This window comes from Hyaena hyaena, unplaced genomic scaffold (genome assembly GCF_003009895.1).
Source record: "Hyaena hyaena isolate Hyena2069 unplaced genomic scaffold, ASM300989v1 scaffold_414, whole genome shotgun sequence".
Lineage (NCBI taxonomy): Eukaryota > Metazoa > Chordata > Mammalia > Carnivora > Hyaenidae > Hyaena > Hyaena hyaena.
The window spans coordinates 614410-634623 of record NW_024081044.1 but is presented as its reverse complement, the minus strand read 5'-3'; the positions used below and the strand labels follow the sequence as shown (position 1 = coordinate 634623).

The 20214-nt window shown below is 53.9% G+C and overlaps 2 protein-coding genes across 3 annotated transcripts; both read left to right on the top strand.

Moving 5' to 3' along the window:
• Positions 1 to 2960: 2960 nt before the first annotated feature.
• On the top strand, positions 2961 to 5353 carry RLN3 (relaxin 3). The gene is made up of 2 exons (XM_039252311.1): positions 2961 to 3153; positions 4605 to 5353. Exons 1-2 carry the CDS (start codon positions 2961 to 2963, stop codon positions 4817 to 4819), a joined length of 408 nt encoding a protein of 135 aa, XP_039108242.1. The 3' UTR covers positions 4820 to 5353.
• A 248-nt stretch (positions 5354 to 5601) lies between these two features.
• Positions 5602 to 20166, top strand: IL27RA (interleukin 27 receptor subunit alpha). Of its 2 annotated transcripts, XM_039252309.1 has the most exons (14): positions 5602 to 5805; positions 6250 to 6367; positions 10109 to 10266; positions 10361 to 10518; positions 11860 to 12019; positions 12129 to 12193; positions 12402 to 12585; positions 12688 to 12876; positions 14725 to 14826; positions 14903 to 15061; positions 18399 to 18524; positions 18943 to 19036; positions 19192 to 19285; positions 19391 to 20166. In XM_039252309.1, the coding sequence occupies exons 1-14, from the start codon at positions 5712 to 5714 to the stop codon at positions 19643 to 19645; spliced, it is 1956 nt and encodes a 651-aa protein (XP_039108240.1). In that variant the 5' UTR covers positions 5602 to 5711; the 3' UTR covers positions 19646 to 20166. The 2 variants fall into 2 exon arrangements, with proteins under 2 accessions (XP_039108240.1, XP_039108241.1); XM_039252310.1 differs by lacking the exon at positions 14725 to 14826.
• The last annotated feature ends 48 nt before the right edge of the window (positions 20167 to 20214 follow it).

Genomic DNA, 20214 nt, shown 5'->3' with positions numbered 1-20214 from the left:
TCCACAAATTCTTCCAGATTCTCCCTTCCCAAAAGGTGGAACATAATTCCTCTGTCTTGGGGCGAGGCTGGACGTGGTGTTTCTGGACCTGAGTTGTAATTACAAAGTATATTCGGTGTATGAAAATTCTTCCCGGTGTCCACGTGCAAGCTGTGCACGCTTCCTCAGGTGTATCATACTTTGATCGAAAGTTCAACTGATGGGGCTCCTGGGTGGCTCAGTTGGTTGAGCATCAGACTTTTGGTTTTGGCTCAGGTTATGATCCCAGGGTCATGGGGGCGAGCCCCGTGCCGGGCTCTGTGTTGAGCATAAAGCTTGCTTGAGATTCTCTCACTCCCTCTGCCCCTCTCCCCACCTCCTGTTCTCTCTCCCTCTAAAACAAATAATAATAACAATAAAGAATGAAAGGGGGCCTGGGTGGCTCGGTTGGTTAAGCGTCAGACTTCGGCTCAGGTCATGGTCTCACGGTTTGTGGGTTCGAGCCCTGCGTCGGGCTCTGTGCTGACAGCTCAGCGCCTGGAGCCTGCTTCAGATTCTGTGTCTCCCTCTCTCTCTGGCCCTCCCCTACTCAGAAATAAATAAAAAACATAAAAAATTAAAAAAAAAAAAGAATGAAAGAGGAACGAAAAAGGAAGGAAGGAAACAAAGATCTGCCCCAGAGATGCACATGTTAGTGTTAAAAGCAAAGCAGTGACAAGTAGAGCTACCTCCAGGGGGTGGGAGGGCCGGTGACAGAGAGGATATGCAGCGGGGGACGTCTTTGCTGCTGGCACAGTCCCATTTCCTGACCTGAGCAATAATAACATGGGTGTCTTGTTTATGATTCTTACATCTGCACATTAGGGTGGAGTCAGCTGACACTCGCTTGTGAGAACTGATGGCTGACTCTTCAGGAACTCTGCTGACCATGATGACGTCACGGTGGTACCTTGAAATTGGCCAGAAACCAACAACTGCTATAAACCAGGGCCCTTTTTTCTTTCTTTCTTTCTTTTTCTTGTCTTTCTTCTGGAGAACTCATTGGTAAATGCTTCCCAGCACATCCCAGCTTCTTGGTGTATATTATAGTAAATGTTTTAAAATTATTTTTTAATGGTGGTAAAATACACACAAAATTTATCATCTTCACCACTTTTTAAAAAACGTTTTATTTATTTTTGAGAGAGAGAGAGACAGCGTAAGCAGGGGAGGGTCAGAGAGAGAAGGAGATACAGAATCTGAAGCAGGGTCCAGGCTCTGAGCTGTCAGCACAGAGCCTAATGGGGGGCTTGAACCACAAACTGTGAGATCATGACCTGAGCTGAAGTCGGATGCTTAGCCAACTGAGCCACCCAGGCGCCCCTCATCTTCACCACTTTTAAGTGTCCAGTTCGGGGGCACCCGGGTGGCTCAGTCAGTTAAGTGTCCGACTTTGGCTCAGGTTATGATCTCACGATTCGTGGGTTCGAGCCCCGCGTCAGGCTCTGTGCTGACAGCTAGCTCAGAGCCTGGAGTCTGCTTCAGATTCTGTGTCTCCCTCTCTCTCTGACCCTCCCCTGCTCATGCTGCCTCTCTCTCTCTCAGAAATAAATAAAAACTTAAAAAAAATTTTTTTAAAGCGTCCAGTTCGGTGGCATTAAGTACCTCCAGAACTCTTTTCACCTCGCAAAACTGAAACCCTAGACCCATAATACATATATGTATTTATAACAATTTTTTTAAACATTTTTTTTTATTAGAGAAACAGAGAGACAGAGCATGAGCAGGGGAGGGACAGAGAGAACGGGAAACACAGAATCTGAAGCAGACTCCAGGCTCTGAGCTGTCGGTACAGAGCAGGACCTGGGGCTCAAACCCACAAACCACAGATCATGACCTGAGCTGAAGTCAGAAACTTAAGTGACTGAGCCACCCAGGCGCCCCTCCATAAGATACTTTTTATAATCTGTAAGATTGTCCCTTGGAGAACATGAATTCTGGAGTCAGGTGGCTCTGTTTGAATCCCCATCCCCGCCCCCACTTACTAGCCAAGCTTGGGCAGCTTCTGTCACCAATCTGTGCCTCAGTTTCCTTATCTGTAACATGGGGATAATCTTAGTCCTAATCTCATAGTCCAGTGGGTCTTAATAGTGCGGTTCTGGGGCGCCTGGGTGGTTCAGTGGGTTAAGCGGCCGTCTCTTGAGTTGGCTCAGATCATGCTCTCACGTTCGTGAGTTTGAGCCCCAGCCTCGGACTCTGTGGCCCCAGCGAGGAGCTTGCTACAGATCCTCCGTCTCCCTCTCTCTGCCCCTCCCGACCCCCTTTCTCAAAAATAAATAAGTGTTAAAAAAAAAATTCAAAGTGCAGTGTCTGAGGCAATGCAGCAACAGCACCGCCCGGAAATTTGTTGCAAATGCAGATTCTCAGATGCTCTGTAAATAGGGCCTGGGAATCCTTGTTTTAACGAGCCCTCCAGGACATACTGAGGCTTGCTCAAATTTGAGAACCATTATCATAGGTCACTGGGAGAAGTAAACAGATATAAAATACTTAGAGCAGTGCCTGGCCTTGAAGCCCATACTAGGAAGCGGAAGCGTTCATTACCATTGTTGTTATTATTACAGAGGCCCAGCCCTGGGGGGGGAGAGGGGGGGATGGTATCTGGCCATGCCCTCTCTTCAGGTCTGGTGGGGTCTGGGTTCCTGGTCTCTGCTGAAAGGAGACCTTCTCGCCCTGCTCTGATGAAGATGACAGTGAGCTGGACCACGTCACCCCGTCCCTGGTTAAATGTTATCACTTGGTCCTGGAAACAGGAAAGGTCGGGGTGGGGGGGGCATGCCCGCCTCTCCTCTGCTGGAGGAGATAAAGGAGGTCACTTGCCTTCTCCACAACAGGTGGGGGGGGCCAGGGTGTATAAATGGGGGGCCAGGAGGCAGCAGAGACACAGGTTCCCACGGACGTGGCCTTGCTGTTCCCCAGCACCCGCCGTGTTCCTGTCCAACATGGCCAAGCGCTCGCTGCTGCTGCTGCTCCTAGCCGTGTGGGTGCTGGCTGGGGAGCTGGGGCTGAGCACGGAGGCCCGGGCGGCACCCTACGGAGTGAAGCTTTGCGGTCGAGAATTCATCCGGGCGGTCATCTTCACCTGCGGGGGCTCCCGATGGAGACGGACAGACATCCTGGCCCACGAAGCTACGGGTGAGGCCGGGGAGGTAGCGGGGAGGGGAGGGGTGGACACTGGAGGGGACGTGGGATGGTCCAAGGAGCCAGGGATGGAGATGAGCTGAAGGGCCGGGGCAGGGGGTCTCTGCCAAGGCAGGCGGGGGGGGGGGTGCAGTTAGCAGAGCTCTGGAGCTGGGATAGAGCCAGAGAGGAGCACCTGCTGTGTCTGAGCCTGCCTCAGGGATGGGGGGTCGGGTGGGAGGTGGGACGCCATCGAGAAACAGACACTGAGGTGCTTTCCAGGCCTCTGAGGAAGGTAGTGTGAGGGCTGCGGTGTATACAAGGCCACATCCGGCCACCGAGCAGGTGACCTTCCTAGCAAGTCGCTGACCCTCTCCGAGCCTCCTTATCCGCAAATGGGAGGCACAGTCCCTGAACCACCCAGGATGGCTACGTGGCAACGTTGAGCCAAAAGAGATTAGGACACTGGGCAGGGGGCTCGGTGTGGGCTCAAGCAGGGGGCGCGGGGCCTGGTTTCATGAAGGGCCGGAGCCTGGCAAAAAATAAGAAGTTTTCATGATGCTGCTGATGACATGAAGGCAGACTTGGAAGACACACTAACTGGGTTCAAGTAGGAGATGGACAGCTTAACAGCTGTGTGTTCTTGTCCACGTTGGTTTAGGAAATCGTGCCTCAGTGTTCTCTTCTGGAAAATGGGGATGATAATAGCTGCATTCATCCTATGGGGTAGTCACTGTGAGGAATAAAGGAGTTAATCCACTACATCCTTTAAAACAGTGTTTGGGAAGGGCGCCTGGATGGCTCAGTCTGTTAAGTGTCTGACTTCGGCTCAGGTCGTGATCTCAGAGCTTGTGAGTTCGAGCCCCACATCAGGTTCTCTGTTGTCGGTGCAGAGCCTGCTTTGGATGCTCTGTCTTTCTCTCTGCCCTTCCCCTGCGTTCTCTCTCTCTCTCATTCTCTCTAAAAAATAAACATTAAAAAAACCACAGTGTTTGGCACACGGTAAGTAACTGGTGAGTGCTTATCATATGCCACACTCTGTTCTAGGCTTTTCTATGGGTATTAATTCCGTCATCTACTCCGTATCAAACCCTAGAAGGTAGGGATTATTATTGTCCCCACTTTGCAGACAAAGAAACTAAGAGTCTGGAGAAGTAAATTCATTTGCACCAGATCACAACCCCGAGAGGCTGGATTGGTGCTTCGTCAGTTCAGCTCCCAAACACATGTCCTTAACCATCAGGTCCTCCGTAAATAAAGAGTAGGAAAACAGAAATGATGAGAGAGGAAAGTCGAGCTCTGTGAGGTTGACTAATCTGCCTATCAAAGCTGGAAGTGAGGCCCGAAAGGAATACAACTTTGGACCATGAAGCTGCATCCCAAGAATAGAAGTAGCTGAGCCAGACTCTGCGTGTGACAGAAGCAGAGTCCCGCGCACTAACTCTTCTCACCTTTCACCTCCCCAGACCCAGACTCTGACACAGACAGTGAGCTGGATGAAGCAGTAGCCTCCAGCGCGTGGCTGGCCCTGACCAAGGACCCCCGGGCTTTCTACGCAGACCGACCCGGCTGGCAGGGAACTCCAGGGGCTCTGCGTGGTGGCCGTGATGTCCTGGATGGTCTCTCCAGCAATTGCTGCAAGTGGGGGTGCAGTAAGAGTGAACTCAGCAGCCTCTGCTAGACCAGTGACTGGGCGGCCATGGGCCCAGGGGGCAGCTGGGCACCTGTCTCTGGCCCCTCATGCATGCATCCATCAGGAAGTCAGGGGCGTGCACTTGGATGTGGTTCCCCCCCCCCCCAAATGACCCTGACCTTTGACCAGCCACTCTTAAACCTAGGCAAACTTCCCCTACCTGGCCAAATGGGAACCTCTGACCCTGACCCTGACCCCTGACCTCTCCTTAGGTCGTATCATGCCTTTGCCTGGCCTATACGGTTCCCTGCTGCAGCGGCACCCCTATTCTACCCAAACCAGCCACATGGGGACCTTGGCCCAAACTTGTGATTCTCCCTTGCCCCACCTGTGGCCACTTCCAAATTAAGCCCCTGCTCCATTCCAGCCTCTGCTCATTGCCTTCTCCTGGCCTTCCAGCCCCTCCCCCTCCAATCCCACGAGCCGGGGTTCTAAAGCTGTGGACCCCAGAATAATGGCGGGCCCCCTACACCCATCCTGGGGTGGGAGGCTCGGTCGGTGGGGGAACGGATCGGAACCTTCTTCGACCCCAATAATAAAAGTTCCAAAGAACTTTGCGGCGTGTGTGCTGTTGGTGGGGGTGGGGTGGGAGGCGGGGAGGGCACAGGTTTCAGCGGAGCTCGCGAGGCGCTCAGCACCCCGCCAGGCGCCCCAGGCCGTTCCCCCGCCCTCTCGGCAGCCCCAGCCCTGCGCCGCCGGGGACTTTCCGGCACGGGGAAGGGGCGGGGACCCGGAGCTCAAGGTGCGGAGGCGGCGGGGCGGAGAGGGACGCTTCCCGAGGCCGCCTGGGTGCCGGACCCAGAGAGCGAGGCGAGCGGCGCAGGGCCGGGCAGGGCCGGGCAGGGCCCGCCAGGACTCGCGGCGCGGTAGGGGGAGCGCCATGCGAGGGGCCCGGGCCGCTCCCTTCCGGCCGCGGCCGGAGCTGGTGCTGCTGCCTCTGTTGTCGCTGCTGTGTGACCGGGGTCGGCCGCAGGGTGAGTTCTGGAGCGAGCTCGTGCCGGGCGCTCCGGCGCCGCGCTCACCACGAGAGCGCAGAGCCTCCCGGCGCCGCGCAGGTTGGCGGCTTGACCGTCGGGGTGCAGACGTCCGTCTGCACCTCCCGGGCAGGGGGGAGCGCGCCGAGAGAGCAGTTGGGGGGCGGGGGGCGGCAGCGAGGTGGGAGCCTGAGGCCCGGGGGTGGGGTGGAGGCGCTTGGCGGTGGGAACAGGATGTGGCTGGTAGAGGGAGGGGAGGAGTTGTGCCCAAAGCCTGGGGTGGGGTATCCTGCCCCCCACTTCCTACTGCTCACCTCCGGCAGGGACCCTGGGTCGCCCGCCCCAGTTGGCAGAAGTCGGGGGAAGTTCAGGTTCTGGGATGTGCAGGCGGCTGGGAGAATTGACCTCGTTCCCTGGGACCCTTCCCCCCCACCCCCCCTCCAGGCAGCCCTGGGCCACTACAGTGCTATGGAGTTGGACCCTTGGGCGACTTGAACTGCTCGTGGGGACCTCTTGGGGACCTGCGAGCCCCCTCCACGCTACACTTCCAGAGCCAGAAGTAGTGAGTACAACCCGCTGACTTGGGGAAACTGAGGCTCCGGACAGGTACAACCGGCTGGCTTGGGGAAACTGAGGCTTTTTGGCCACTCAGGTCCCAGAATACTCAGCTGAGAAGACCTCGCGCCCCTCCCCCACTCTCCAGCCCCTGGATTCCAGGTTCTGCATTTCCTTGCTGTGTGACCCTAAGGCAGTCACTTTCCCTCCCTGAGCCTCTCTTCTCCCTTGTGAAATGGCGATAATCCAGGAACCTGCCTCCCAGCGTTGGTTCTGAGGATTCAACGGGGCACCGGCCAAGAGAAATTGCTTAATAACTAGAAGCTGTTCTTTATTGCTGTGTGACCTTAGGCAAGTAGCTTAACTTCTCTAGTGTATAAAAAGAATTTGGCCTGGTGCTGGGGACGCAGCAATGAAAGAGGCACACAGACAGCCTGGACCTCGTGCAACTCACAGTTCAAGGGGGAGACCTCGGTGGCTTCATGATGAATCATACCTGAATCAAACTCAAATTCATTTCAAGTTTGGCTTTAGTGAGGGAAGGGGCATTGAAAGGTGGGAACCACTAGTGGTGGTGATGGGGGGCTGTTTTTTTTTTTAACAATGGTAAAATATTCGTATAAAATATGCCATCTGTTTTTCTCAACCATCTTTAAGGTAAGGATTCAATGGCATTAAGTACATTCACATCATTGTGCCGCTGTCCCCCCTGTTCCTTTCCAGGGGGCCTAGTTTTAATTGGTATAAGAAGGGGCAGTCAGAGAAGCCTCCCCCCACCCCCCGTTTTTTAAGGTGAAATTCACATAACATAAAGTTAACCATTTTAAAGCGAACAATTCAGCGGCGTTTGGTACATTCACAGTGTTGTGCAACCACCCTCTCCGTCTACTTCCAGAACACTCTCATCACCCCAAAAGGAAGTTCCATCCCACGAGCAGTCACTCCCTATCACCCCCCCACCCCTGCGCCAGCCCCTGGCCCCACCATCCTGCTTTCTGTCTGTATGGACTTACTTGTTCTAAACATTTCCTATAAGTGGAGTTATACAATATGTGGCCTTTTGTGCATGGCTTCTTTTAGTTAGCGTGTTTTTTTTAAGTTTGTTTCTTTTCAAGAGAGAGAGAGACAGAGCACAAGCATGGTGGGGCAGAGACAGAGGGAGACACAGAATCCGAAGCAGACTCCAGGCTCTGAGCTGTCAGCGCAGAGCCCGACGCCCGGCTCGAACTCACAACGCATGAGACCCTGACCTGAGCGAAGTCGGACGCTTAACTGACTGAGCCACCCAGGCGCCCCTCACTTAGCGTTTTTGAGGTTCATCCACGTTGTACCCTGAATCAGAACACCCTTCCTTTTTATGGCTGAAATATATTCCACTGTATGGATCGACCACGCTTTGTGTATCCATTCATCTGTGGGTTTTTGTGTTTTTTTAGTTTATTTATTTATTTTGAGAGAGAGAGAGAGAGTGAGTGAAACAGGGCAGAAAGAGAAGGAGAGAGAGAATCCCAAGCAGACTCCACACTGTCTGTGCAGAGCCCGATTTGGGGCTCAAACCCATAAACCGTGAGATCATGAGCGGAGCCAAAATCAGCCGGTCGCTCGACCGACTGAGCCCCCCCATTCATCTGTTGATGGACATTTAGTTTGTTACCTCCATTCATCTGTTGATGAACATTTAGTTTGTTACCTCCATTCATCTGTTGATGGACATTTAGTTTGTTCCCACCTTTGGGGGATTGTGACTTAGCACTGTTGTGAACATACTTTTTCCCGTTTTCCATTCCTTTGGGTCTCCCCGTAGGAGTGGGGTTGCTGGGTCCACACGGCCATTCTGCATCTAACTGAGAAGCTGCCAAACTGTTCTCTGCAGCAGCTGCAACATTTTCAATGCTGAGGACTACGGTTTCTCCACATCTCCACCAACACCTGCATTTTTGTTGTTGTTGCTGTTTTATGAAGGCCTCGTTTTGAATCTTTGAAATCTAAGCCTTCGGGAGGTCCTCGGCGCTGCCCTCTGTCACCCACCTCTGATCTGTCAGACGGCTCCACCTTCTACATTATCCAGAATCTGGCTCTCCTTCCCCAGCCCCCATCCTGGCCAGCGGAGGAGCCGGGACTGTGCAGTCACCACTACCCCCTCCTTCCTGGGCTCCGGTTGGCGCCCCGGAGCCCACCGTCTATTCTCCGCCACAGTGGCTAGAGGGCGCCCGTGGACACGGGAGTCGGGGCGCATCTCTCCACCTCCCTCGTTGCACACCCTTGCTGTTCCTCAAACACACCAAGTCAGTTTACCTCAAGGCCTTCGCAGCACTGGCCACTGCTGCTTCCTAAAACTGCTTCCCCTCCCCCTCCCACTCCCTCCCTGTACTGAGTGGCTCCACCCTCATATCCTCCAGGCCTTTGTTCAAAAGTCTCCACCTCCAAGAGATCTCTCCCGACCACCTTTCTTAAAATAGCACTGTCTTTCCTCACTGCATCAACACACGGCAATGGTCCTCTGCACCCTGATGCAGAGGATCATTCTTTTTTCTTTTTTTAATTTTTTTTTAATGTTTTATTTATTTCTAGGGGAGAGAGAGAGACAGTGTGAGCAGGGGAGGGTCAGAGAGAGAGGGAGTCACAGACTGAAACAGGCTCCAGGCTCTGAGCTGGCTGTCAGCACAGAGCCCAACGCGGGGCTCGAACCCATGAACCGAGAGATCATGACCTAAGTGAAAGTCGGACGCTCAACCGACTAAGCCACCCAGGCGCCCCAGAGGATCATTCTTTATATCGCTTATACGGCCATCAAAGATATATTTATGGGTTTCGCCTCGGTTCCCCCCCCACACACACATGCTGGAAGAACAGCTCTAGAGAGTGGGGTCCTCGCCGGCTTTGGTCACAGTGCTGTCCCCACTTTCGACAACAGGGCTTGGCACAATACATTTGCTGACTATATCGTTGCATAAATGTAAATGTGCCCACATGTAAGTAAGTAGCTGCTCAATAAATATAGTGAGCAATGCTTGGGGCGCCTGGGTGGCTCTGTCGGTTAAGCGTCCGACTTCGGCTCATGATCTCATGGTTCTCACGGTTCATGGGTTCGAGCCCTGCTTTGGGCTCTGTGCTTACAGCTCAGAGCCTGGAGCCGGTTTCAGATTCTGTGTCTCCCTCTCTCTCTGACCCTCCCCTACTCATGCTGTCTCTCTCTTCAGAAATAAATAAAAATAATTAATTAATTTAATTAAATAGTGAGCAACGCTCATGTGTCCTATAGTGGGCACCAGACGCTATTCTTTTTTTTTTTTTTTTTAAGCTTATTTATTTATTTGGAGAGAGAGACAACTTGAGCAGGGGAGGGGCAGAGTAAGGGAGAGAGAATCCCAAGCAGGCTCCACACTGTCAGGCGCTGGGCCCAATGCAGGGCTCGAACTCAGGAAATGTGAAATCCTGACCTGAGCTGAATCTAAGAGTCAGTCGCTTAACAGACCGAGCCACCTAAGCGCCCCCCACCCAGTGCTGTTCTAAACACACTTGGTGTGTTACCACATGGATTCCCCTCACTCTTCAGCCCTTCCTCAGGCACTATATCACTTTCATTTTGTAGATGAGGAAACTGAGGCACAGAGAAGTGAAGTCACTTGCTCAAGGTCACACAGCACTGAAGCAGCAAAGCTGGGCTTTGAACCCAGGCAGAGCAGTTATCATGTGGCTTTGGACCCAACCCAATCTCCACCCCCCACCCCCACATCTCTCCTCACAGCCATTCCAACAGAACGTGGACTGTGACAGTGCCCACTGGGCAGAGCTGGGTGGCCATTCCGCGGGAGCAGCTTACCATGTCTGATGAACTGCTTGTCTGGGGTACCGAGGCTGGCCAGCCTCTCTGGCCCCCAGTCTTCGTGAACCTGGAAACGCGAAGTAACAGGCGGGATGGGGGGTTGGGGCGTGCTGTGTGCGGGGCGGGTGGTCCTGGAGACCCCGGCTAAATACATCCCGGCCTCCTCTTCCTCAGTGAAGCCAGATGCCCCCCAACTGTACCCTGACGTGGACTTTTCCGAGGACGACCCCTTGGAGGCCACTGTCCAGTGGGCCCCGCCGGTGTGGCCACCCCACAAGGTCCTGGTCTGCCAATTCTACTATCAAAAATGCCAGGGGAATTCCTGGACTCTGGTGAGTGTCAGGGGCCCCCCCCTTTTCCCCACCCCACTCCAGGCAGGGCCCAGGGCATCATCCCCAAATCAGAGACCCAGCCCAGAGCCTGTTGATTCCTCCTAGAGTCTGTCTACACCTCACACAAAAGGCCTGTACATTGCATCATATTCAGCTAAAAAATCACACACACACACACACACACACGCACCAAATAATCTCAAATTTCATGCAGTCCCAGTCCAAACTCCACTTGGAATTGTTGAGAAACTCAGTCAAGTTCCTCCAGCAGTTTTGTGAATGAATAGAAGTCCTCTAGTAGCTTACATTAACCTTCAAATAATAGAAGATGTCTAGGAAGTATCTACCATGTACCAGTGTTCTAGGCTCATCATTGAAGCCTTACAAGAGCTCTTTGATTGTAGGTGCCTTTTATACCTACCTGTTTTACAGATGAGGAGCAAGGCTTGGTTTAAATAAACACTCAAAGATAATTCATAAAGGCAGCTGACCTTTCTGACCACCTGCTGTGGATCAGGTCCCAAGCTAATTGCATGGATTACCTCCCAACCTTCCTTTACAGTAGATGCTTTTGAGATTATCTATTTCATAGTTAGAGAAGCCAACCTCAGAGAAGTTAAGCACCTTACCAAGCTCACACAGCAAGAAAACGGAAGAGAACTCTAGAGCCAGGAGACCCCAGGAAGGACTGGGAAACCTGCCCTGCACTTTGTACAACACAGAAGTCACTATGATCCTTTCCTCTCATAGCTCATTGGCCAGAACAGAATCACATGGTCCCACCTGATTGTAAGGGAGGCTGGGAAATGTAGTTCTTAGTCTCGGCAGCCATGTTCCCCACTGATACTCAGGGCTTCTATTTCCAAAGGAACAAGGGGAGAATGGATATTGGGGATGGCCAGTTGTCTCAGGCACCTCATGCAAAACATTGCAACGTAGAAGAAAGTTGTCATTGGGTTTATTCATGCAATTCAGGGAAATCCTGAGATGCAGACTTTGGAATCTGACTGCCTGGGTATGAATCGCCTCTCCAGCGCTCACCTGCTTGGTGACCTTGGGCAAGTCACTTCCCCTCTCCAGGGCCTCGGTTCTCCTCAACTGTAAAATGAGGATCATAATAGAATTTACTACCTACTGCTATACATGACCCAGACATAGGGTGGCCAACTTGTCTCCTCTTTTTGCTGGGGATTGCCCCAATTTGAAAACCCCAAGGCCCGTGTCCTGGGAACCCCCTTGGTCTTGTGCAAAGCATGGGACAGTTGGACCCTGCGGACATATCTGGTCAAATAACCTCAGCTCAGCCCAAGGCTTCATTGCTCTTTCCTGTCTCTCCCCCAGCTGGAACCGGAAGTCAAGTCCATACCCCTGACCCCGGTTGAGATCCCGGACCTGGAGCTAGCCACTGGCTATGAGATGTACGGCCGCTGCCGAATGGAGAAGGAAGAGGAGCTGTGGGGCAAACAGAGCCCGATTCTGTCCTTCCAGACACCGCCGGCTGGTGAGGCTCTCCAGGCTTGCCCCGGCACCCTCCTCTCCCCTCCTGGAACCTACCACCCGTGCCTCTCTCACTTGTACCCCCCTTTCCTCCCCCTTGGCAACTCCGAAAGATGTGTGGATCTCGGGGGGCATCTGCGGAACGGCAGACACCCGGGAAGTCCTGCTTCTGTGGAAGGTGAGGCGTGGGGCTCCGCCCCCTGTCCCCGCGCATGCCCGGAAGCCCCACATAACAACCGTGCGCACGAGCCCGAGGTGGCACCCGGCTGCTGCCTTCTAGCAGAGCTAGTGCACTGACTGGCTGGGCAGGTGGACCTCCCTGAGAGCCACGGTGTGCGTGGCTGGTAACGGGGAGACACTGACACCCTCTTCCTGTCGTCCTTCAGCCCCCGGACCAATGCGTGCAGATGAGCTATAAAGTCTGGTTCCAAGTTAAAGGTCAGGAGCGGATCCAGAAGACGGCTCCCTGCTGTAACTCCTCGGTCCCCAGCCAGGCGGACTGGGTTGGGCTGTCTGCCGTCAATGCCAGGAGCTGGGGGCCTCTCACCAACCTTTCCCTGGCCTGCTTGGGTAAGAGGCCGTGAACCTGGCCCCAGCAGTGCCCCACCCCTCCAGGGAGGCGGGGCCTCCCGGAGGGGGCAGCTGAGACTTCTCCCCTTCTCCCCCGTCCAGGTCCAGGGGCTGCCCCCCATGGCGTGGAGGTCACCAGCGTTCCTGGGAGCTCCGAGCTGCTGGTGACTTGGCAGCGGGGCTCTGGGCAGTTGCAGGAGCACGTGGTGGACTGGGCTCGGGACGGGGATCCCTTGGGGGCCCTCAGTTGGACCCGGCTTCCCGCGGAGAACCTCAGAGCCCTATTGCCAGGTGAGGCCCCGGGACACCTGGGTCCCCGTCTCAGCGCCTGCGTAGGCGACTGATGAGCGGACCAGCAGGAGAGAGTATTGCGCGTAAGGTCTCATTAATTCACCCACACAGGATTCGCTGACCGCTCACTGTGGCCCAGGCCGTGCGCTCGCCACTGGCGTGCAGGGACAGCGCTGAGGTCTGTTGGCATTCATCGGACGCGTTAAATTGTTCGGGCTGCCTTGTAAAGTAGGCTTCTGTTATTATCCTGCTCGAGGTATAGAGGAAGAAAAAGGACCAGGGAGGTTAAGCAACTTGCCCGAGGCCACACAGCAAATGGGTGGTAGATGCGGAAGGCAGGAGGCGAACCACATAATCAGGCCCCTGAAGCCAAACCCTGAGCCCTCCCACCACCCTCTGTCTCTTGGCAGCATAACATCCCGGTCATCATGGAACGTTCTTACGGGGTGAGCAGCCAGAGAAAGAAACAACAAAACAAATACCTCCGTCACGTAATTGGGGAGGAATAAAACAGGGTGAAGGGGAGGAGGGAGAAAGGTTAGAAAAGGCCTTTCTGGAAAAGCAGCTTTTGAACCGAGACCCAAAGGAGGTGAGAGAGGGAGCTGTGAGGATGTCTGAGGGAAACTCAAGAGGGAACAGACAGTGCAAAGGCCCAGAGGCAGAAATGTGCCTGACCCGTTAGAAGAACAGCGAGGAGGCGGCAGAAGTAGAATGGATGAGGGGAGAGAGGGAGGAGGTGAGGGCAGAGAGGTGACAGGCAAATTGTGCGAGGCCCCTTGGGCTATGAGAAGGACTTGGACTTTTCCCCTGAGTGGGGTAGGAACCACGGAGAGTTCTGAGCAAGAAGGGATAAGCCCAGACTTAGTTGCTCACAGGTGCCCTTTGGGGGCTCTCGGGGGGGGGGGGGGGGGGGGGAAGTGGCCTGGGGAAGGGGTGAGGACTGTACCAGGTGGGAACTGAGGAAGGGGAAGAAGCAGGAAGGTTCTGACTGGGGAGTCCTGGGGCAGAATTTTGGGGATCCCCTGGGATGTTTTCTCGAAGTTTATCTAAATGGAGCTGGCCCTGGGGCTGACTTTTGGATACTGCGTCCAGGGCTGGCTCTGCGTTCTGGGCTGGGCTGTGGCCCCGGGGAGCCCATCGTTGGTGTAAAGGACTTGGGAGAGCATGAGAGAGAGGTATCGAGTGAAACCTTTAGGGAGGACAGCGTCCCGAGGCCCATAATATGTATGCGCAACAGGAGGGGCCCCGGTTTTGGAAAATTCCCACTTGGGGAAGGCCGGGCAGCAGCCGTGGGTTGTGGGAAGGGACCTCGGGAGCCTCTCCTACTAGCATGGGTGGAGTCATGTCGGAGCCGCCCCACCCAGAGCCTGGTGTTAGACCATCTCCCAGCCTCGGGCACCAGCATTTCCTTGGCCTGAAGCCTTTTTCTGGTCACTGGAGCATTTTGCCTGACTAAACAGCAGGCTGGAGCGCTTGGGAGTGAAGTGCCATGATACGCAGCCCTCTATCAATTACTACTAGGGGTTGGTGGATACATACCCCAGCTTCCCCTCCCTGGATGGGAGGGCGCTCAGCCACGTGCTCTCTGCTGCCTCCCAGAGGTCGCCAGCGGGATTGAATTTCCATTGCCGACACTGGGAAATCGGACTCATCACTTACTGCTTTTCTTTCCCTATTTCACTTCCCAGCTGCCCTATTGGTGTTCCCTGGGGTTACCACCCAGGAATTCCTTTTACCCAAATATTTATGTCAGCGCGTCCTTCAGAAGACCCAAATGAAGACGCCTACTGGGTAGGGAAGGAGTGGGGGAGGGGGAGCCAAGTCCGTCTTTGTTCCTCCACCGAGCAGGGAATTTTGAAGGAGGGGTCCCCTACCGAATCACAGTGACAGCAGTGTCTCCTTACGGCTTGGCCCCTGCCCCCTCAGTCTGGAAGTTCAGAGAGGAACTAGGTAAGTGGTGGGGCTGGAGAACAGTGGAACCCTCCAGAACCCTGGCAGGCCCTGACCCCGTGGCTTTTCTCCCCAGTACCCCTAGCGGGGCCAGAGCTTCGACGACTCCAGGATACCCCCCCAGGAACGCCCACCGTAGCGTGGGAAGAGGTCCCGAGGCACCAACTTCGGGGTCACCTCACCCACTACACCCTGTGTGCACAGAGCGGGACCGGGCCGTCTGTCTGCATGAATGGTGAGCCCTCACTGCCTCCCCCCACTGCCCCTCATCCCCACAAGCCCCACCCGTCGCTCTACCCCACTCTTGTCCCCAGATCGGCCCCTTGGGTTCCCTCTCCGCCCCGGGGAGGATCCATGGCATCCTCAGCTCCCTCGTGGACAGTAAGTCCGTGGCTATCAATATAAGGAACTATTACTTCGTCATTAAAAATGAAGACTCTGATCTATATTTATTGACCTTGAAAGATGCCTGTCATGTTTTATTAAGTGAAAAAGATAAAAAAGATGACAAAACCCCATGAGATGTTTCTATTGTTGTAAAAGAAACCCCAGCACTGAGCACAGCAGAGGCACAAATATGAAAAGAAATGGCACAATGTCAGCAGCATCGCAGGATTATGTATGATTTTTATTTCTTTTTCACACCTTTGAGTACAGGCTACATTTTTACTCTGAGCACAAATTCCTTTTCAAAAGTATCTTTAAAAAAATTTTTTTAAATGTTTTATTTATTTCTGAGAGAGTGTGAGAGAGGCAGCATGAGCAGGGGAGGGTCAGAGAGAGAGGTAGACATAGAATCCAAAGCAGGCTCCAGGCTCTGAGCTGTCAGCACAGAGCCGGACACGGGGCTCAAACCACGAACTGTGCGATCATGACCTGAGATCATGACCTGAGCCGAAGTCCATCACTCAACCGACTGGGCCACCCAGGTGCCCCCAGAAATATCTTTATTACCCTTTTTTTTTTTTCTAATTACAAAAGTTATCTGTGCTTGTTAATGCTAGCACTCTTGAAGAGTGGGTCTTCAAGAATAGCAGCATTCTTGGGGCATCTGGGTGGCTTAGTCAGTGGAGTGTCTGACTCCTGATCTCAGGTTTTCATCTCAGGGTTGTGAGTTCAAGCCCCACATGGGGCATAGAGCCCACTTAAAAAAATATCAGCATTCCCAGGGTGCCCAGCTGACTTAGTCAGTAGAGCATGCGACTCTTGATCTTAGGGTTGTGAGTTCAAGGCCCACAGTGGGCATGGAGCCTACTTTTTTTAAAAAAGTAAAAAAAGGAAAAAAGTATCCATCAATCATTAGATTAAAAATTTTTTTATTTTAATGTTAGAGTGTGCAGACGAGGGAGAGGTATAAAGGGGGAGAGAGAGAATTGTAAGCAGGCTCCGTGCTCAGTGCAGACCCTAAAGTGGGTTTCAATTCCATGATCCTGGGATCATGAGCTGAGCTGAAATCAAGAGTCAGATGCTCAACTGACTCAGCCACCAGGTCCCCCTAAAATTTTTATATTTATATATTATTAAACATATATACATGTATTTTTTTTTTATTTTTATTTATTTCTAGGAGAGAGAGAGAGAGACAGCGTGAGCAGGGGAGGGTCAGAGAGAGAGGGAGTCACAGACTGAAACAGGCTCCAGGCTCTGAGCTGGCAGTCAGCACAGAGCCCGACGCGGGGCTCGAACCCACGAACCGTGAGATCATGACCTAAGCGAAAGTCAGACGCTTAACCAACTAAGCCACCCAGGCGCCCCTATACATGTATTTTTTTAAAGAGGACCATGTATTGGGGCGCCTGGGTGGCACAGTTGGTTAAGCATCTGAGTTCAGCTCAGGTCATGATCTCGCGGTTCGTGAGTTCAGACCCTGCATTGAGCTGTCACTGTCTCCCTCTCTCTTTTCCCCTCCCCTGTTCATGCTCTCTCTCTCTCTCTCACACACACAAAAATGAATAAGCATTAAAAAAAAAAAAAAAAAGTGGAGGAGGGCACCTGGGTGGCTCAGTTGGTGAAGTGGCTGATTTTTGATTTCGGCTCAGGTCATGATCTCATGGTCGTGAGTTCGAGCCCCGTGTTGGGCTTTGCAGTCACAGTGCGGAGCCTGCTTCGGATCCTCTGTCTCCCTCTTTCTGCCCCTCACTGGCTCATTCTCTCTCCCCCTGACCTCAAAAATAAATAAACGTTAAATCTTTTTAAAAAATAGATAATAAAATAAAATACCATGTTACAGACTATAGTTTGCCCCTGAGTCTCTCATGACTGTGATATTTTGCAACTTTATTATTTTTTTTCACCTGATTTAATTTGGTCATTTTTCCTTTTTTAAAAAACTTTTTAACCTTTATTTATTATTGAGAGACAGACAAAGCACAAGCATGGGAGGGGAGAGAGAAGGGGAGACACAGAATCCGAAGCAGGCTCAGGGCTCAAACTCACAAACTGTGAGATCATGACCTGAGCTGAAGTCGGACGCTCAACCGACTGAGCCTCCCAGGCGCTTCAGCTTGGACACCTTTCTATGGCCATATATCTGGATCTGTGCTCATGTCTCCCATAATCCTATAACACACCAAAAAGTTACTTCCTCTTTTGGCTTAAAAACAAAAAAGAGGGGCGCCTGGGTGGCTCAGTCGGTTAAGCGTCAGACTTCGGCTCAGGTCATGATCTCATGGTTCGTGGGTTCAAGCCCCGCGTCGGGCTCTGTGCTGACAGCTCAGAGCCTGGAGCGTGCTTCGGATTCTGTGTCTCCCTCTCTCTCTGCCCCTCCCCTGCTCATGCTGTCTCTCTCTCTCCCCTTACCTGGGGAGAATCTCCATTCACTGGGTTAATGGGCAGGTGAAGAATACAATGGTCATTCTTCTTTTAGTTTATCAAATATATATCATTTTTGAGAGCTTTCTGTGTGCCAGGCACTGATCTAGGTGCTGGGAATACAGTCCTTGGGGAGCAAAGTTTCTTTTTTCTTTAAGTTTCCTTATTTACTTTGGGGCGCCTGGGTGGCTCAGTCTGTTAAGCCTCTGACTTTGGCTCAGGTCGTGAACTCGCAGTTTATGAGTTCAAGTCTCTTGTTGGGCTCTGTGCTGACAGCTCGGAGCCTGAGGCCTGCTTCATGTTCTGTGTCTCCCTCTCTCTACCCCTCCCCACTCTGTCTCTCTCAAAAATAAATACACATTAAAATGTTTTTAATAAATAAAAATAAAGTTTACTTATTCATTTTGAGAGCGCTCAAGCGCACAGGGGAGGGGCAGAGGGAGAGGGAGAGAGAGAATCCCACGCAGGCTCTGCACTGTCAGTGTGGAGCCCAGCACGGGGCTTGATCTCCGGGGACCATGAGACCATTACCTGAGCTGAAACCAAGAGGCGGACACTTCACCGACCGAGCCATCCGGCTCCTTGTGGAACTAACTTCCTAGCGGTCAGGGAGGGCCTCACCAAGGAGGTGAAATTTGAGCAAAGAGGATGGGAGCCATGTGGGTATCTGGGAAGAGTGTTGCAGATGGGGAGAAAGCACATGCAAAGGCCCTGAGGTAGGACTCGACTGCCTCCCCCACCTCTCTGGGTGTGTCCTTCAGTGAGTGGCAGCACCCGGAGCATCACTCTGCCCGACCTTCCCTGGGGTCCTTGTGAGCTGTGGATGACCGCATCTACCACCGCAGGACAGGGCCCACCCGGTCCCAGCCTCCGGCTTCACCTACCAGGTAGAGGGGCTGGGGTGGGACTTCCCTAGGAGGGGCCTGCTCCATTCCAAGGAGATAGGGGTTTCAGTGAGTGAGCAACCTTTTGACTCGGGGATAGGGGATGGGGGTGGGGGTAGGGGGGTTGTTACTGGTGGTGTCTCAGGGGCATTCTGCTCCTGCTAAAATACTCTGGATAATCCAGCAGTGTGTGTCCCTGATCCTTTCACCCATCCCTGACCTTGACCTATCAGCGATGACTCTTTGGTTCATGACCCTCACAGCCACCCCAAGATCCACCCCCCTTAGCCCTTACCTACTCCTAAGCTCCGCCCACTCGCCCCCCTCCCTCACCCAAGTCCTGCCCCATCCATGATCCTTACCCGGCCCCTCCCCCATCCCCGGTGTCTAAGTGTTCTTCTGCGCCCCTCCTCCACCTCAGATAACACCCTCGAGTGGAAAGTTCTGCCGGGTGTCTTCCTCCTGTGGGGCTTGCTCCTGCTGGGCTGTGGCCTGAGCCTAGCCGCCTCTGGGAGGTGAGGCTGCCGGACATGTGGGTCTCTGCCCAGATGGGGACATTAGCCAAGCTTTGTGGCGGGGTGGGGGGTGGAGTGAGCACATGGTGAGGGGACACGCAGGGCTCTGTGACACTCCCGGACGCTGCAACCCAGCCCCCTTCCCGTTTTGCCAGGTGCCTCCACCTTCGGCACAAGGTGCTGCCACGCTGGATCTGGGAGAAGGTTCCTGATCCTGCCAATAGCAACTCTGGTCAGCCTCACATGGAGGTGAGCCAAACGGCGGGCTCACCGGGAAGCCCTGTGGGAGGGCGGCGAGTGCGGGGGCAGTGGGGAGCAGGTGGGGGGCAGTACCTCAGTTTCCCCTCTTCCCAGGAGGTGCCTCCAGCTCAGCCCCTCAGGGACTTCCCCATCCTGGAAGTGGAGGAGATGGAGCCACTACCGGTTCCGGAGCCCCCCCAGACCCCCGCCCGGCTGGACTCCGGGTACGAGAAACATTTCCTGCCCACCCCTGAGGAGCTAGGCCTTCTGGGGCCGCCCCCGGGCCCCAAGTTCCGGCCGGAACCCACCCCAGGCCAGGAGACCGGTGCTCAGCGGACAGATGAAGACACAGAGGATCAGGGAGGCTGAGCCACCGGCCTGAGGACCCCCAGCCAAGGACCCCCACAGCCAAAGGCCTGGCCCTCCGGGGAATCTATGGATGGATGAGGGAGCAAAGGAGGATGTGTGAAATCAGGAGTGGCCGCCGCCACCCCAGCCTCCCTCGCCGCCGGCTGCAGCCACGGACCAAGTTCTCGTCCACGGAACGTGAGCAGCAGTGGCGCGCGCCGCTGCCCAGGCTGCGTGGGGGCTCCTGCCCATTCTCTTCCCTTTCCCGGGAGCTGGAACATCAACGTGCCCGTGATCCCGGCGAAGGCAGGACAAGAAGGGGATAGAACCCCGAGTCCCCGAGTGGCTGCCTGAATCAGAGCCACCCAGAGAAATGAACTTCGAGGTTTTCATGGCTACGGGAGCTCGGGAACTTTCCACAAGGAGCCGCCTGTACCCTCACGCGGACTCCATCTTTGATTCCAGCAGAGTGAAGCCTCGGATTTCCCACAGGGAGACGGTGAAGGGATCCCGAGCCAACAAACCCATACGCTCCAACCGTCCGGATGCGTTCACGTTTTATTTTCAAGTATAAAGGCTTTGTCGTAGAA